Source organism: Scyliorhinus torazame, chromosome 14, assembly GCF_047496885.1.
Source record: "Scyliorhinus torazame isolate Kashiwa2021f chromosome 14, sScyTor2.1, whole genome shotgun sequence".
Lineage (NCBI taxonomy): Eukaryota > Metazoa > Chordata > Chondrichthyes > Carcharhiniformes > Scyliorhinidae > Scyliorhinus > Scyliorhinus torazame.
This window is the reverse complement of record NC_092720.1, coordinates 129,047,398-129,066,502: the sequence shown is the minus strand read 5'-3', so window position 1 is coordinate 129,066,502 and position 19,105 is coordinate 129,047,398. Positions and strand designations below refer to the sequence as shown.

Sequence of the window (19,105 nt, the reverse complement as noted above, 5' to 3'; positions counted from 1 at the left end):
AACACGGGGAGAATGTGCAAACTCCACACAGACAGTGACCCAGAGCCGGGATCATACCTGGGACCTCGGCGCCGTGAGGCAGCAGTGCTAACCACTGCGCAGCCGTGCTGCCCAAAAACATGCAATAATTGAACTAGAAGAGCGGCCTGCTAACGTATTACTTTTCCATTGACCGTCCCACCCTCTACCCGAACACCCACAAGACAGACAAACACAGAGGAAGGGAAAGGGGTGAACTGATAAGGATTAAAATATGAAAGAGAGATATGTTCTTGTTGCTGATGTTGAAGTCTTTGTTGTCGGCTATCTTCCCAGTGTGCGGTGTATTGAAAACCACCAATTAAATTCCATCTTCTGGCATTGGCTATCAGTCAGAACTCACAATTATAGGCCTCACTGAGGTAAGACTAGAGATCTCCAATTATCAGATTTTAAAAAGAGGCTTTCAAATAACCCAGCCTGCCTGCAACTAGTGTTGATCTGAATCTTCTTGCAGGTTTAACAGGCTGTGGAGAGAGAGAGCGATAGAGAGAGATGCCTTTTGTTCAGGACCGTAGAATGATCATCAGGAGAGAAAAATGAACTGTGCCTCTCCAAGCCTCTTATCAAATATGAGCTGGGGGGGGGGGGATTTTTAGGGTTGCTGCTGCACTGTCCAAGGGGGAACTGAAAATGGAAGAGGTGGTTGGGACGGGGGTTCCCTGCCTGGGGGACTGGAGGGTGCGGGAGGCGCGAGCACAGGACTAGCCTAAGATAGGAGAGGGGGGGGGGGGGGGGGGGGGGGAGAAAGAGGGAGAGAGAACCCCCCAATCCGGCTGATCACGTGGAATGTGAGAGGCCTAAACGGGCCGGTTAAGAGGGCCCGAGTGTTCGCGCACATAAAGGGACTGAAGGCAGACGTGGCCATGCTTCAGGAGACACATCAGAAGGTGGCAGATCAGGTCAGGTTAAGGAAGGGCTGGGTAGGACAGGTGTTCCATTCAGGGCTGGGTGCGAAGAATAGAGGGGTGGCAATACTGGTGGGAAAGCGGGTGTCGTTTGAGGCCAAGAACATAGTAGCGGACAAGGGAGGCAGATACGTGATGGTGAGTGGTAGGTTGCAGGGGCAGAGGTGGTACTGGTGAATGTATATGCCCCGAACTGGGACGATGCTGGATTCATGAAACGGATGTTGGGGCGTATTCCAGACCTGGAGGTAGGGAGCTTGATAATGGGGGGGGGGAGGATTTTAATACGGTGCTGGACCCAGCATTAGATCGCTCTAGATCTAGGACGGGGAAGAGGCCGGCTGCGGCCAAGGTGCTTAGGGGGTTTATGGACCAGATGGGGGGAGTAGATCCGTGGAGATTTGCCAGGCCTTTGGCCAGAGAATTTTCTTTTTTCGCCCACGTCCATAAGGCCTACTCCTGGATAGATTTTTTTGTTCTGGGCAGGGCATTGATCCCAAAAGTGGAGGGAACGGAGTATTCGGCCATAGCCATTTCAGACCATGCACCGCATTGGGTGGAGCTAGAGCTGGGGGAGGAGGGGGACCAACGCACGTTGTGGAGGTTGGATGTGGGACTGCTGGCAGACGAGAAAGTGTGCGGGAGGGTGCGGGGGTGTATCGAAAGGTATCTAGAGGCCAACGACAACGGGGAGGTGCAGGTGGTAGTATGGGAGGCGCTGAAGGCAGTGGTCAGGGGAGAGTTAATCTCCATCAGGGCTCATAGGGTGAAGAGAGAGGGCAGGGAAAGGGAGAGGTTAGTGGGGGAGATTCTAAGGGTGGACAGGAGCTATGCAGAGGCTCCAGATGAGGGACTACTCAGGGAGAGAAGAAGTCTCCAGACGGAGTTCGACCTGCTGACCACAGGGAAGGCAGAGGCACAGTGGAGGAAGGCACAGGGGGTGATATATAAATATGGGGAGAAGGCGAGTCGAATGCTGGCACATCAGCTCCATAAGAAGATGGCAGCGAGGGAAATAGGCGGAATCAAAGATGGCAGGGGAGCTACGGTGCGGAGTGCGGGGAAAGTGAATGAGGCTTTTAAGGCTTTTTACGAGGAGCTGTGTAGGTCCCAGCTCCCAGGGGGAAAAGAGGAGATGCGGCGATTCTTGGACCAATTGAGGCTCCCACGGGTGGAGGAGCAGGAGGTGGCTGGTTTGGGGGCGCCAATTGGGGTGGAGGAGCTGGTCAAAGGACTGGGGAACATGCAGGCAGGGAAGGCCCCGGGGCCGGATGGGTTCCCGGTGGAGTTTTATAGGAAGTACGTAGACCTGTTAGCCCAGGTGCTGGTAAGGACCTTCAATGAAGCAAGGGAGGGGGGGACCCTGCCCCCGACAATGTCGGAGGCGACGATCTCTTGGATCTTGAAGCGGGATAAGGACCCACTGCAATGTGGGTCGTATAGACCGATCTCGCTCCTTAACGTAGATGCTAAGTTGCTGTCAAAACTGCTGGCCATGAGGATTGAGGACTGTGTCCCGGGGGTGATTCACGAGGACCAGACGGGTTTCGTAAAGGGTAGGCAGTTAAGCACTAATGTGCGAAGGCTCCTAAATGTGATAATGATGCTATCGGTGGAGGGAGAAGCGGAGATAGTGACAGCCATGGACGCGGAAAAGGCCTTTGATCGGGTAGAGTGGGAGTATCTCTGGGAAGTGTTGAGGAGGTTTGGGTTCGGGGGGGTTTATTAGTTGGGTTAAGCTCCTGTATAAAGCCCCAGTGGCGAGTGTGGTCACGAACCGGCGCAGGTCGGAGTATTTCCGGCTGTATCGAGGGACGAGGCAGGGGTGCCCCCTGTCCCCTCTGCTGTTTGCATTAGCAATTGAACCTTTGGCCATGGCGTTAAGGGAGTCAGGGAAATGGAAGGAGGTGGTTCGAGGGGGAGAGGAACCTCGAGTGTCACTGTACGCAGACGACCTGTTGCTGTATGTGACGGACCCAGTGGAGGGGATGGTTGAGGTAATGCAGATCCTACGGGAGTTTGGAGACTTTTCGGGCTATAAGCTCAATGTGGGAAAGAGTGAGCTCTTTGTGATCCAGCCGGGGGACCAGGGAAGAGGGATAGACGACCTACCGTTGAGGAGGGCGGAAAGGAGCTTTTGATACTTGGGGATTCAGGTAGCTAGGAGCTGGGGGGGCACTGCAAAAACTTAATTTGATACGGCTGGTGGAACAGATGGAGGAGGATTTTAAAAGGTGGGACATGTTGCCACTCTCGTTGGCGGGTAGGGTACAGTCGGTTAAAATGGTGGTCCTCCCGAGGTTTCTTTTTGTATTCCAATGCCTCCCAATTGTGATTACTAAGGCCTTCTTTAAGAGGGTAAGCAGGAGCATCATGGGATGTGTGTGGGCGAGCAAGACCTCGAGGGTAAGGAGGGGGTTCCTGGAGCGTAGCAGAGATAGAGGAGGGTTGGCGCTGCCGAATTTGGGTGGTTACTATTGGGCAGCCAACGTGGCAATGATTCGTAAGTGGGTGATGGAGGGAGAGGGGGCGGCGTGGAAGAGGTTGGAGATGGCGTCCTGCAAAGGAATGAGTCTGGGGGCGCTGGTGACGGCACCGCTGCCGCTCTCGCCGACAAGGTACACTACGAGCCCGGTGGTGACGGCAACGCTAAAGATCTGGGGGCAGTGGAGACGACAGAGGTGCGACGGGAGACTAGGTGTGGTCCCCGATGAGAGACAACCATCGGTTTGTCCCAGGAAGGAAGGAAGGCTGGTTCCAGAGCTGGCATCGGGCAGGGATTAGAAGAATGGGGGACCTGTTCATTGACGGGACGTTTGCGAGCTTAGGGGCGCTGGAGGAGAAGTTTGGGCTACCCCCGGGAAACGCTTTCAGGTACATGCAGGTGAGGGCATTTGCGAGGCGGCAGGTGACGGAATTTCCGCTACTCCCGGCACAGGGGATTCAAGATAGGGCGATTTCGAGCGTGTGGGTCGGAGAGGGCAAGGTGTCAGCGATATACCAGGGGATGAAAGAAGAGGGGGAGGCTTTGGTAGAGGAGCTGAAGGGTAAATGGGAGGAGTTGGGGGAGAAGATTGAGGAGGGACTATGGGCTGATGCCCTAAGTAGGGTTAATTCCTCTTCCTCGTGTGCCAGGCTTAGGCAGATACAATTTAAGGTGGTTCATAGAGCGCATACGACGGGGGCGAGGCTGAGTAGGTTCTTTGGGGTGGAGGACAGATGTGGGAGGTGCTCAGGAAGTCCGGCGAACCATGTCCATATGTTTTGGTCATGCCCGGCACTGGAGGAGTTCTGGAGGGGAGTTGCGGCAACAGTATCTAAGGTGGTGAAAGTCCGGGTCAAGCCAAGCTGGGGGCTAGCACTATTTGGAGTAGTGGACGAGCCGAGAGTGCAGGAGGCGAAAGAGGCCGGCATTCTGGCCTTTGCGTCCCTAGTAGCCCAGCGAACGATCTTGCTAATGTGGAAGGAGGCGAAGCCCCCCAGCGTGGGGGCCTGGATAAATTATATGGCTGGGTTTTTCAAATTGGAAAGGATAAAGTTTGCCTTGAGAGGGTCTGCGCAGGGGTTCTACAGGCGGTGGCAACAGTTCCTAGACCATCTTGCGGAGCGTTAGATGAAGGTCGGACAGCAGCAGCAGCAACCCGGGGGGGGGGGGGCGGGACACAACACATCGTTCGTGGGGAGGGGGGGGGGGTTCGAGCAAAAAAACACATGAATGATCCGGAAACTGACAAGTACGGGATGAATCCAATGTACAAAGTTCTGTATCGTATTGACTTGCCATGTTCATGTCTTGCCACGCAAGTTCTATTTCTTTTCTTTGTTACCGGGGCGGGGGGGGGGTTGTTTGTTTTGTTTGTAAGGTGGAAAATATTGTTGAAAAATTCTTAATAAAAACATATTTATAATTTTTTTAAAAATCAAATATGAGCTCCAATCTCCCAAAATTGAGTCCGTCTGAACATTCTGGAACACCAGCACCAATCAGCACAGACTATGGACCAAAGACCGGGGAATATAAGTAGCCAGTTGGCTGCCATCAAAATGTGTCATCACTGGACCAAATCAAGCAACACAACTCACCGGGGGTGTTCCGAGGTCAGACCAAATATCACCTCTGCCAAGGGGTGACCCGTTTTGTTTAAAAATTAAACGTGCAGTGCATCTTAAAGGCATAAATCCCAGCAACTGCCTAGGCACAAAAGGTATAATAGCATAGAACAGAAAATAAAAGGGAATACACAAGGAAAAGTTGGAAAGGATAAAGTTTGCCTTGAGAGGGTCTGCGCAGGGGTTCTACAGGCGGTGGCAACCGTTCCTAGACCATCTTGCGGAGCGTTAGATGAAGGTCGGACAGCAGCAGCAGCTGCTGGAACCCCTCCAGTGCCGGGCATGATAAGGTTGAATCCATTTGGGTGGAAATCAGGAATAGTAAGGCGAAAAAGTCACTGATAGGAGTAATCTATAGGCCACCAAATAGTAACATTATGGTGGGGCAGGTAATAAACAAAGAAATAACAGATGCATGTAGAAATGGTACAGCAGTTATCATGGGGGATTTTAATCTACATGTTGATTGGTTTAACCAGGTCGGTCAAGGCAGCCTTGAGGAGGAGTTTATAGAATGTATCCGCGATAGTCTCCTAGAACAGTATGTAATGGAACCTATGAGGGAACAAAGAGAGAAATAAGGAAAGAGAGGATCAAATATGAAGGTAGGCTAGCCAGTAACATTAGGAATGATAGTAAAAGTTTATTTAAATACATTAAAAACAAACGGGAGGCAAAAGTTGACATTGGGCCGCTCCAAAATGACACTGGTAATTTTGTGATGGGAGACAAGGAAATAGCTGAGGAACTAAATAAGTACTTTGCGTCAGTCTTCACAGTAGAAGACATGAGTAATATCCCAACAATTCAGGAGAGTCAGGGGGCAGAGTTGAATATGGTAGCCATCACAAAGGAGCAAGTGCTAGAGAAACTAAGAGGTCTAAAAATTGATAAATCTCCGGGCCCAGATGGACTACATCCTAGAGTTCTAAAGGAGATAGCTGAAGAAATAGTGGAGGCGTTAGTTATGATCTTTCAAGTCACTGGAGTCAGGGAAAGTCCCAGAGGATTGGAAAATCGCTGTTGTAACCCCCTTGTTCAAGAAGGGAACAAGGAAAAAGATGGAAAATTATAGGCCAATTATCCTAACCTCGGTTGTTGGCAAGATTCTAGAATCCATTGTTAAGGATGAGATTTCTAAATTCTTGGAAGTGCAGGGTCGGATTAGGACAAGTCAGCATGGATTTAGTAAGGGGAGGTCGTGCCTGACAAACCTGTTAAGAGTTCTTTGAAGAGATAACAAATAGGTTAGACCAAGGAGAGCCAATGGATGTTATCTATCTTGACTTCCAAAAGGCCTTTGATAAGGTGCCTCACGGGAGACTGCTGAGTAAAATAAGGGCCCATGGTATTCGAGGCAAGGTACTAACATGGATTGACGATTGGCTGTCAGGCAGAGAGTTGGGATAAAAGGTTCTTTTTCGGAATGGCAACCAGTGACGAGTGGTGTCCCGCAGGGTTCAGTGTTGGGGCCACAGCTGTTCTCTTTATATATTAACGATCTAGATGACGGGACTGGGGGCATTCTGGCTAAGTTTGCCGATGATACAAAGGTAGGTGAAGGGGCAGGTAGTATGGAGGAGGTGGAGAGGCTGCAGAAAGATTTAGACAGTTTAGGAGAGTGGTCCAAGAAATGGCTGATGAAATTCAACGTGGGCAAGTGCGAGGTCTTGCACTTTGGAAAAAAGAATAGAGGCATGGACTATTTTCTAAACGGTGACAAAATTCATAATGCTGAAGTGCAAAGGGACTTGGGAGTCCTGGTCCAGGATTCTCTAAAGGTAAACTTGCAGGTTGAGTCCGTAATTAAGAAAGCAAATGCAATGTTGTCATTCATCTCAAGAGGCTTGGAATATAAAAGCAGGGATGTATTTCTGAAGCTTTATAAAGCATTAGTTAGGCCCCATTTAGAATACTGTGAGCAATTTTGGGCCCCACACCTCAGGAAGGACATACTGGCACTGGAGCGGGTCCAGCGGAGATTCACACGGATGATCCCAGGAATGGTAGGCCTAACATACGATGAACGTCTGAGGATCCTGGGATTATATTCATTGGAGTTTAGGAGGTTGAGGGGAGATCTAATAGAAACTTACAAGATAATGAATGGCTTAGATAGGGTGGATGTAGGGAAGTTGTTTCCATTAGCAGGGGAGACTAGGACCCAGGGGCACAGCCTTAGAATAAAAGGGAGTCACTTTAGAACAGAGATGAGGAGAAATTTCTTCAGCCAGAGAGTGGTGGGTCTGTGGAATTCATTGCCACAGAGGGCGGTGGAGGCCAGGACGTTGAGTGTCTTTAAGACAGAAGTTGATAAATTCTTGATTTCTCGAGGAATTAAGGGCTATGGAGAGCGGGTAAATGGAGTTGAAATCAGCCATGATTGAATGGTGGAGTGGACTCGATGGGCCGAATGGCCTTACTTCCGCTCCTATGTCTTATGGTCTAAGTGGTCCTCGATCTGGTCCTGTGTAATGAGACAGGATTGATTCAGGATCTCATAGTTAGGGATCCTCTCGGAATGAGCGATCACAATATGGAGGAATTTAAAATACAGATGGAGGGTGAGAAGGTAAAATCAAGCACTAGTGTTTTGTGCTTAAACAAAGGAGATTACAATGGGATGAGAGAAGAACTAGCTAAGGTAGACTGGGAGCAAAGACTTTATAGTGAAACAGTTGAGGAACAGTGGAGAACCTTCCAAGTGATTTTTCACAGTGCTCAGCAAAGGTTTATACCAACAAAAAGGAAGGACGGTAAAAAGAGGGAAAATCGACCGTGGATATCTAAAGAAATAAGGGAGAGTATCAAATTGAAGGAAAAAACATACAAAGTAGCAAAGATCAGTGGGAGACTAGAGGACTGGGAAATCTTTAGGGGGCAACAGAAAGCTACTAAAAAAGCTATAAAGAAGAGTAAGATAGATTATGAGAGTAAACTTGCTCAGAATATAAAAACAGATAGTAAAAGTTTCTACAAATACATAAAACAAAAAAGAATGGCTAAGGTAAATATTGGTCCTTTAGAGGATGAGAAGGGAGATTTAATAATGGGAGATGAGGAAATGGCTGAGGAACTGAACAGGTTTTTTGGGTCGGTCTTCACAGTGGAAGACACAAATAACATGCCAGTGACTGATGGAAATGAGGCTATGACAGGTGAGGACCTTGAGAGGATTGTTATCACCAAGGAGGTAGCGATGGGCAAGCTAATGGGGCTAAAGGTAGACAAGTCTCCTGGACCTGATGGAATGCATCCCAGAGTGCTAAAAGAGATGGCTAGGGAAATTGCAAATGCAGTGATAATTTACCAAAATTCACTAGACTCTGGGGTGGTCGCGGCGGATTGGAAATTAGCAAACGTGACTCCACTGTTTAAAAAAAGGAGGTAGGCAGAAAGCGGGTAATTATAGGCCCGTGAGCTTAACTTCGGTAGTAGGGAAGATGCTGGAATTTATCATCAAGGAAGAAATAGCGAGGCATCTGGATGGAAATTGTCCCATTGGGCAGACGCAGCATGGGTTCATAAAGGGCAGGTCGTGCCTAACTAATTTAGTGGAATTTTCTGAGGACATTAACAGTGCGGTAGATAACGGGGAGCCAATGGATGTGGTATATCTGGATTTCCAGAAAGCCTTTGACAAGGTGCCACACAAAAGGTTGTTGCATAAGATAAAGATGCATGCCATTAAGGGGAAAGTAGTAGCATCGATAGAGGATTGGTTAATTAATAGAAAGCAAAGAGTGGGGATTAATGGGTGCTTCTCTGGTTGGCAATCAGTAGCTAGTGGTGTCCCTCAGGGATCAGTGTTGGGCCCACAACTGTTCACAATTTACATAGATGATTTGGAGTTGGGGACCAAGGGAAATGTGTCCAAGTTTGCAGACGACACTAAGATAAGTGGTAAAGTAAAAAGTGCAGAGGATACTGGAAGTCTGCAGAGGGATTTGGATAGGCTAAGTGAATGGGCTAGGGTCTGGCAGATGGAATACAATGTTGACAAATGTGAGGTTATCCATTTTGGTAGGAATAACAGCAAAAGGGATTATTAGTTAAATGATAAAATATTAAAACATGCTGCTGTGCAGAGAGACCTGGGTGTGCTAGTGCATGAGTCGCAAAAAGTTGGTTTTCAGGTGCAACAGGTGTTTAAGAAGGCAAATGGAATTTTGTCCTTCATTGCTAGAGGGATGGAGTTTAAGACTAGGGAGGTTCTGCTGCAATTGTATAAGGTGTTAGTGAGGCCACACCTGGAGTAGTGTGTTCATTTTTGGTCTCCTTACTTGAGAAAGGACGTACTGGCACTGGAGGGTGTGCAGAGGAGATTCACTAGGTTAATCCCAGAGTTTAAGGGGTTGGATTACGAGGAGGTTGAGTAGACTGGGACTGTACTCGTTGTAATTTACAAGGATGAGGGGGGATCTTATAGAAACATATAAGATTATGAAGGGAATAGATAGGATAGATGCGGGCAGGTTGTTTCCACTGGCGGGTGAAAGCAGAACTAGGGGGCATAGCCTCAAAATAAGGGGAAGTAGATTTAGGACTGAGTTTAGGAGGAACGTCTTCACCCAAAGGGTTGTGAATCTATGGAATTCCTTGCCCAGTGAAGCAGTAGAGGCTCCTTCATTAAATGTTTTTAAGATAAAGCTAGATAGTTTTTTGAAGAATAAAGGGATTAAGGGTTATGGTGTTCGGGCCGGAAAGTGGAGCTGAGTCCACAAAAGATCAGCCATGATCTCATTGAATGGTGGAGCAGGCTCGAGGGGCCAGGTGGCCTACTCCTGCTCCTAGTTCTTATGTTCTTTATGTTCTTAAAACCAGGAGCATCCTTACACCATCACCATTCCCTTGACCCTGGAAGATTAATTATCATGTCATTCAATCTCCTGTCTTCCACCCCATCACAAACATTCCTTTTGCCCTTGTCCCATTCATCCTTGTTCAAAACACATTATTAAATTTTGTTCTGATGAAAGGTCATCGATCTGAAACACTTTCTCTCCACAGACACTGTCATAACCTGCTGAATATTTCCAAAATTTTCTGTTTTTATTTCCTTCTATAACTTAGCATAGAACTGCAAACAGACAAAAATCTATTAAGACCCTTGATATTATTTTCTACATTGAAAGTCATAAATGCATGCTGTTTCCATGTTCAAGTTACAGCTATGAACAGAATTCTGTACCAAACAGCACTGTCTTCTTCATGTCAATTACTGTTGTCAAGCAAACAAGTTGCAGCTTTCTCTGCTGATCTTCGACCATCCAGCTTTTTCCTAAACTTAGATCTCGCATACTAGATCTTTCCTAATCATACTTTGCTCAGACACCAAATCAGATTAACAAAATCCATGTTGGAGAATGTTAAGCAAAACTACTTTTCACTGCACCGGCCATGACCTGAACACTTCATACAAACCAAGAGAGATTTGAACATCACTTATAAATAACAAACTAAACTACCAATAACACACATTTGATCAAAAGGAAAATATGGGAAAATAATTAAACCGGAAGCTACATTTTAGAACTTAGCCTGTAGTAATTTCCCTCATTCACAATCCAAGTAGACTCTAGCATTGTGTAGAAGATACAGGAACAAATAAGAATGATCCCTTCAATAACCCACATATAGCTGGGTTAGGAATCTCCTTTGTAACTCGGCTTACTTCTGGATATTTTCTGTATGGCTGGGACTGTGTACAGTCAATTTGATTCCTCTGTTGAATGATGAATTTGATTTTGAGGAAGTCCGTCGTGTATGAACACTCAAGTTTTGTGGAAGAGTCGGGGATGTTGAATTCTGCAGAGAAAACAGACATCTATAAAGGAAATATAATATGACAAACATATTGACAGGCACACACTACATTTCATTACCTATTAGTTGGAATAAATAGTTAAATGTTTATTTACAAAGCCCACTATAATTGTATCGACTCAGAGTCACTGATCTACTGCAGAATTAAGACTTTCAGGTGGCCACATTGCTTCAGGATCAAAGTTGATTACATTAGAAAACATAGAGATTCATGCTTGGGTTAATACATTAAGAACCTAGGCAGACCGTTCTGGAGTTTGCAAATTAAGTTCACTTAAATATTTACTCAAAGCCTTTAGTTCACCATTTGAAACAATTACATGCTGGTTCAAACAGAGCAGCCCAAGATCAAACTTGCAAGAGATATAGCCACAACAATTTGAAGGAATTTTGTATCATGAACCATGAATATAACTATCACCAATCATTCCTGGGACAAAGAACAGGATTGCGGTGCAAGTTCACCACTTTAAGAGCATTTACTGATAGTTAATTTTTTAAAAATCTTTATTAGTGTCACAAGTAGGCTTACATTAACACTGCTATGAAGTCCCTGTGAAAATCCCCTCGTCGCCACATTCCGGCACCTGCTCGGGTACACTGAGAGAGAACTCAGAATGTCCAATTCACCCAACAAGCACGTCCGGAGCACCCAGAGGAAACCCACACAGACACGGGGAGAATATGCAGATTCTGCAGCAGGGAATCAAACCTGGGACCTGGCGCTGGGAATCGAACCCGGGTCCCGAGTCGAATCCGGGTCCCTGGTTCTATGAAGCAACAGTGCTAACCACCGAGTTATCAAACCACCCATAATGGCCAGAAGCATCGGAGATTAAGCAACTGTTTTGGGCCAGGGTTTAGAAACTCCATAGTGTATTATGAAGTTCACCTGACCTATAAACTTTATGTTGAATTTGGCGAGGAAAAGCACAAAAGCCTTTGCTACAGGTGTGATTCATCAGGCTTCCTAGGCGCTTTAATCAAAACAAGGTTTATTCCAAGAATGTAGTTAACATATATAGTATATAAACAGCAAAAAGAAATTCTCAATTACAAACATAAAGACACCACACAGCTACAGTAATCTATGTATAACACTTAATGAATTCCCCCTTAGCTGTTTCAATTCAATAACAAAATCCCATAAACCAAAAAACCCTTTCAAGGGTGTGGCCCAGCAGACTGCATTCTCACTTGACTGGGACTGGTCCTTTCCCCGAGATTCTGATCCAGTTTCAACCAGCAGTTTCAATTCGATCCGGAAAACAACTCTATCTTTAAAATTACCATGCCAGTTTGACACACCCAATGTGCTTTTCACTGAAACAGCTTTTTAAAATGAAAAGTGAAAAACAGGGAAAACACTTAATTTTTCCTTCTGCAGTCCAAAGCAGCAAAACGAAAACTGAAATAAAAAAAAACACTAACCTGACAGCCACAGCCCAGCTCCACCCATAAAATGACATCACTGAAGCCGTGCTGCCAAGACATGTGATAAGACAAAACCTTTCTTAAAGGGACACTCATATGTGACAGAACACAACATGCAACAGAAAGAAAACGCTGCAGCAGCTATTGTTGTATCCAAATCAAAGAATGTTTCCAGCCTGAGGCAAAGACTTCGGTTGAAAGCTATTACAGGTCTTTTTAGAAGAGTGGGTCATTGGTCGGAGCCCTATGTGACGGACAGTTTGTGATCACAAATCCATGTTACAATATTGTGTTGACAGGTCTTAACGAGTGAGGAGTCGGGAGAGAACCTGACAGCCAACAGACAGGGTTGTCAGCATTTTAAAGGAGTCAGATTAACAAAGGGACTTTGGTTTTATTTGTGGTTTTGACAGTTCAATTACTATATATTTAGAATCATAGAATTTATAGTGCAGAAGGAGGCCATTCGGCCCATCGAGAAGAGAAAACAAATACATTTTTACTGTGTGTCAAGGGACATTGAGAAATACATTTTTCCACTGTGCCTTTTAATCTATCTTGGGCAATTAAAACCACTAATTTGCCCACGGACTGCTTGATTTTGTGGGAAGAACGAATATCGAGTCTATTGCCATAGAAGGTGACACATTCCCGTTGCATACATAGAACATACAGTGCAGGAGGCCATTCGGCCCATCGAGTCTGCACCGACCCACTTAAGCCCTCACCCACCCTATCCCGGTACCCCACTAACCCCCCCTAACCTTTTTGTTTTGGTCACTAAGGGCAATTTATCATGGCCAATCCACCTAATCTGCACATCTTTGGACTGTGGGAGGAAACCGGAGCACCCGGAGGAAACCCACGCAGACACGGAGAGAACGTGCAGACTCCGCAGACAGTGACCCAGCAGGGAATCAAACCTAGGACCTGGCACTGTGAAGCCACAGTGCTAATCACTTGTTCTACCGTGCTGCCCACTTGTGCTACCACTGCAGAAGCAGAAGCCCAATTTCAACCATAGAATCTTCGAATTAGAAAGGGGCATTCAGCTTCCTGTGCCACTGTCAGTTCATTGAAGGAGATAAGCCATTTCTCCTTAGCACTGAAAATAATTTCTTGCCAGGAGTGGCTCAGTTGGTAGCACTTTCACCCGAGTCAAAGGTTTGGTGGTTTACGGTCCACTCCAGAAATTCAAGCACAAAAATCTGAGATGGCACTTAGTGTAGTACTGAGAGGGAGCTATTTCTTGAATATGCTGTTGAACAGAGGCTGATCTGCTCTCTCAGGTGGCTGTAAAAGATTGATTGCACTATTTGGAAGAGCAAGGGAGTTATGCCCAGTGTCCTGGTCAATATTTATCCCTCAAAGGCCTTTTTAAATGGGTAAATAAGGTGATTTCTGGTTTTGTATGGGCGGGTAAAACTCCGCAAGTGAAGAAAGTGCTGCTGGAGTGTAGTCAGGGGGAAGGTGGGTTGACGCTGCTGAACTTTAGCAACTATTACTCGGCTGCAAACATAGCCATGATTAGGAAGTGGAGGGGGGGGGGGGGGGGGGAAAGCGAGTGGAGGCGGCATCGTGTAAGGACACAAGTCTGGGGGCACCTCTGCCGTTCTCGCCGGCCCGATACTCCACAAGCCCGGTGGTAGTGGCGGACCTGAGAGTCTGGGGGGCAGTGGAGGAAGCATATGAGAGTGGAGGGAGCATCGGTCTGGGCTCCAATTTGTAACAATCATCGGTTTGTTCCAGGGAGGCTAGATGGAGGGTTTCGGAGAGAGCAGGGATCAAGAGGATGGGAGATTTATTTATAGATGGGAGCTTTCCCTGTTTGGAGGATTTAGAGGAGACATTTGAATTGCTGGGAGGTAATGGGTTTAGATATCTGCAGACACTGGATTTTTTGCGAAGGCAGGTTTCGACCTTCCCGCTCCTACCGCCAGGGGGTATACAGGACAGGGTAGTTTCTAGAACGGGGTGGGAGAGGGGAAGGTCTCGGATATCTATAAAGAACTCATGGAGTCGGAGATAACTCAGATAGAGGAGCTGAAGTGCAAATGGGAAGAGGAACTGCGGCTGGGGGGGGGGGGGAAGAAAGAGTGATAAGAGCCGGGTCTGTGGGCGGATGCTCACAGCAGAGTCAACACGTCCTCATCATGTGCCAGGCTCAGCCTGATACAATTCAAGATCGTTCACCGGGCACACACGACGGTAGCCCAGATAAGCAAGTTTTATGGGATAGAGGACAGGTGTGCGAGAGGGCCAGCAAACCATCTCTGCTCCTGCATCCCCCCAAATATTATACAATTTTCTTGCCTCGGTATTTTTCCTCCCCAAGTGCATAATGTCACATTTATCCCCTTAAATTGCATCCCTCCTGTGTCTGTCCATTCTAGAATCTACATCCTCCTGTAGTTTCCTTTGTAGCCAGTTAAAATGGCCAACTCCCGATTTAAAATGGTGAACGGCAAAGGCTGATGGGAAAGTCAGCCAACAGGACAAAAACGAGCAGCTGCAGGTTGACTGTGTATTTACCTCTGGAAAGGCCAGACAAGATCGATACCAGCAATCATCAGCATAACAAAACAACTGCCATCTGCATACTAATGAGCAATCCCCAAGAACAATGAGCAACATTTAGACACACAAAGTAAAACCAGACTCTTCGGCGCCAGCAGAAGCCTACACAAAAGGAGGTGAACGAGCACCTCAAGACCGCCCATCGATCAGGGAACCGCTCCAGCATTGGAGAAAATCGAACCAAGCGATTGGGACAAAGTCCAATCACTTGGGACCAGGTACAGGGTCCGCCCCGAAAGGCGGGAAGCCCCTGGGGACTATAAGAATTGAGCCCCAAGTTCAAGGCGCTCTCTCTTCCAGCTCTTCCTCAGCTCTTCACCACCGCTTCGCCAGCTCTTCAGCAGCTGGTCGAAAACTGTAAGTCTTACTTCAACGCTCGCTATAGGCGCTCCTAGCTATCAATCTGTACCAACTTCGAATCCCGCAGGCTCAGAACCCGAACGAAAGGCCATTTGTTTCCCTGACCTGGTGGGCCAGTTCCAAGTTAAGCATAGGCCTGTTAGTTATAGAAGTAGCTTAGACGTAGGATTTGGGCATGAGTAGCGATTACTGTGTATAATAAATGTGCTTTGATTTAAATCTTACTAATCGGTGTATTGGATTATTGATCATTTCTCGGACTTGAACCACGTGGCGGTATCATAAAGATACCTGGCGACTCAAGAGCAAAGGTGATAAAACAGAGCAATTAAACTAAGGCAAAGTTAGCAACACCTTCCGTCCTGCACATTAATTGCATTGTCAAGTTATGTATCATCCACAGGGCAGCATGATGGTGCAGTGGTTAGCATTGCTGCCTCACGGCGCTGAGGTCCCAGGTTCGATCCGGCTCTGGGTCACTGTCTGTGTGGAGTTTGCATATCCAATTGCCTCTTAATTGGAAAAAATAAACTGGGAACTCTAAATTTTTTATTTTTTTTAAAAGTTCTGTATCATCCACAAACTTCAAAATCATACTTCTGGACCCAAGTTTAGGTCAGTTAGACATAACCAGATCCTCTGTAACGATAAAAGCAAATTTCTGCGGATGCTGGAATCTGAAACAAAAACAGAAAATGTTGGACAATCCCAGCAGATCCAACAGCATCTGTGGAGAGAGCTAACATTTCGAGCCTGGATGACTTTGCCAAAGTTAGAGAAAACTAGAAGTAGGATGAGATTTATACTGTTTGGGGCGTGGGAGAGCAGTCGGGCTTGATAGAGGGCACGAGAGATTTAGTTGGAAATACTTTAAAGGATGAGAGGAACAAATATTCAAAAATTGTAACTGACATTGACCATGGGCAAACACATTACTGACTGAAGCAACACTACAACAAACAACACAAGTGCAAGCCCTGAATAAATTTAAACTGGAATTCTGCCAAATTAAATTTTGAAAAGATCATACTCCTCGCCTGGACACTTTGCAGGGTTTCTTGTTTTAACAAATGCATTCACTTCTTCTGTTTGCATGTTGGGAAAGAGCAGCTGGTCCATACACTCAACAGTAAAACTAAGCATCAAGATTCTCAATGTGCCCCAGCAATCAGCAGCCATATCTTTTCCTGGGGATACAAAAAATATCTACTTTTTTTTAAAAATTAGGCTGATTTTAAGGGGAAAACCATCTGGTAAATTCCACTCGCACTCCTCAAAATGTGATCACAACTCCTACGTTTTGAATGCCACAATATTTGCCATATCCATAAACTTGCCCAGCTCCCTTCTAATTGTTGGGAGCAAATCTGCACTTGGTTTGCAAGTCAGAAATTTATTCCAAAGGTTCATAGCTCTTCTACAAAAGTTCTAAACAAAGACCTTAAAATACATTATGGAGGCACTTATAACTCAACAACTTCTCTTCAGCAATATTGTGTTCCTTTAGTTTAATGAAAAGCACTGAATTATTGAGGCTTATCAGCTCACACCTTGAAAGCATCCATGGTTATCAGTTAATATTTACTTACCAACTCCTGACTCAGTATTTTAGCTAGTTTTTCATCTTTTTTAGCTTGATCATCCAGTTGTTTCCTCTGTTGTTCTTCATTCAAGAGTTGCTCCTTTTCCTCCGCCATTATCTTCTGAATTAGGTCTTCACTAGCTCGGAGTTCCTCCTCTTCACGAGCATGGCGTTCTGCCTTCAACTGTGAAGTAATTCCAGCATGATCATCTCATCATCTATGGCTGAAGAAACTATTCAGATTCTAATCTTGCCACAATGGGTTAACGACAAGCAATTCTGAACCCCATTTAAAGCAGTCCTTTCATAAACTGGAGGGCAAATATTCCTACTCCTATCAAAGTGCATCTTCAGTAATCTCCACCCGATTTATTTACCTGGTTAAATCTAAACTGACCAACAAGCACGCACATTCCCAAGATGGCCCTATAGAAACTTCGACCTCAGCTAGCAGAAGCCAATATTGCCACAGGTAAGCAAGTGCTCAACAGTGACCAACAGCCAAGTAAAAGAAGAGATAATATTGAAGAAATCAAACACATGGTACAGTGCTGGGTATCAATGAGAATATAGTCACTTTTTTCCCCAACTAGACAATATCAGATGAAAAAACTCCCAAATACTATGTTAATTTGCAATTCAACATATTTATTTGGATAGGATGCATCCATCACAAAATTCAGTCAGCAATGTATAATAATTAGGCCAAGCTTTCCAATAACCTGAATTTCACAGGGAACTCATCAGAATGATTGCACAGCAGTAGCGTAGTTGCAAGCTTCTCTGGAGAAGATTCTTGCACACTAGTAGGCACATTCAACATTACAGCAGAAATAATGTAAAATTTCAAGCAATCCAATGTAATGTTACTTCGCATGGTTAGCAACCACTAAGCATTATCCAAACTCTATAGTTAACGCGCTGTTAAGTATCTTTCTTAGAGCAGAATCAATGCCACAGGTGAAAACATGTTTGGAACCACCATGACTCCATATGTATACATGTGCCTCTCTAGGGAGTGTCAAAAGACGTTTGTTGATTTTGTATTGGAGAAGTAAATCAAGGAAAAATATCCCCAAAATTTTTAACATATTTACAAAAACAGATTCAACAATGTTCCTTACTTATTGGGCATTAAAAAGTGTTTACTAATTTTTAAACAATATTAGATTGAAAAATGGCAAAATTAATAATAATTAGGTGGATAAGTGGAAAACCGCAAATAATTTTTAAAAATTAATTTATGGGATGCAAGTTAGTCACTAATGCAAGGCCAGCATTTATTGCCCATCCCTAATTTTCCTTGAGAAGGTGATAGTGAGCTGCCTTCTCGAACTGCTGTCGTCCCAGAGGTGTAGTACACCTATGGTGCTGTTAGGGAGGGGGCTCCAGGATATTTGGCCCAGCGAGTGAGGGAACTGTGATACATTTCCAAGTAAAGGTGATGAGTGACTTGGAAGGGAACTTCCAGGTGCTGGATTTCCCATGTGCCAGCTGCCTTTGTCCTTCTCTACAATCATGTGTTTGGAATGTGCTGCTAAAGGAGCTTTGGTGAGTTCATATTGTGTATTTTGTAGATGGTACAATACGGCTGCCACCATTGCCGGTGGTGAGGGGAGTGAATATTTGTGGAAGGGGTACCAATTAAGTGGGCTGCTTTATCCTGGATGGTGTTGAGTTTCTGGAGTGTTTTTGGAGCTGCACTCACCCAGGCAAGTGAAGACTATTCTATTGCACTCCTGACTTTTGCCTTGTAGACGGTGGACAGGCTTTGGGGAGTCAGGAGGTAAGTTACTCGCTGTAGGATTCCTAGCCTCTGACCTGCTCTTGTACACAGCATTTATATGGCTCATCCAGTTCAGTTTCTGATCAGTGGGAACCCCCATTGAGTTGATTGTGGGGGATTCAGCAATGGTCAGTCATGCCCTTGAATGTCAAAGGGCGATGATTAGGTTCTCTCTTGTTGGAGATGCTCGTTGGCTGCATTTGTGCTGCATGAATGCTATTTGCCACTTGTCAGCTCAAGCCTGGATATTGTCCTGTGAATCACAGAATTGTTACAGCACGGGAGGCCATTCAGCCCAACATATCTGCACTTGCTCCCCAAATTAAAATTATGACTTGGTGCCATTCTCTTGCCATTTTCCATGTACCATTGCACATGGCTTCTATTCAAATAATCATCTAATACCCTTTTGAATGTCTCGATTGAACCTGCCTCCACCACAATAACAGACAGTACATTACAGACCTGAACCACTTGCTGTGT

General features: G+C 45.8%; 1 protein-coding gene and 1 long non-coding RNA gene across 4 annotated transcripts in view; one reads left to right on the top strand and one right to left on the bottom strand.

Moving 5' to 3' along the window:
* Window positions 1-19,105, top strand: part of LOC140390041 (uncharacterized) — a 130,755-nt gene that overhangs the window by 26,290 nt on the left and 85,360 nt on the right. The gene's annotated exons all lie outside the window — the stretch shown is intronic.
* Window positions 1-19,105, bottom strand: part of LOC140390039 (E3 ubiquitin-protein ligase RNF168-like) — a 37,617-nt gene that overhangs the window by 9,041 nt on the left and 9,471 nt on the right. For 2 of the 3 annotated variants that reach the window (XM_072474889.1, XM_072474890.1), the window contains exons 3-4: window positions 16,844-17,020; window positions 10,732-10,865 (exon numbers count right to left, since the gene is read on the bottom strand). In XM_072474889.1, coding sequence (XP_072330990.1) covers window positions 10,732-10,865; window positions 16,844-17,020 — 311 coding nt within the window. The remainder of the gene's footprint in view (window positions 1-10,731; window positions 10,866-16,843; window positions 17,021-19,105) is intronic. The other variant, XM_072474891.1, reaches the window with a different exon arrangement.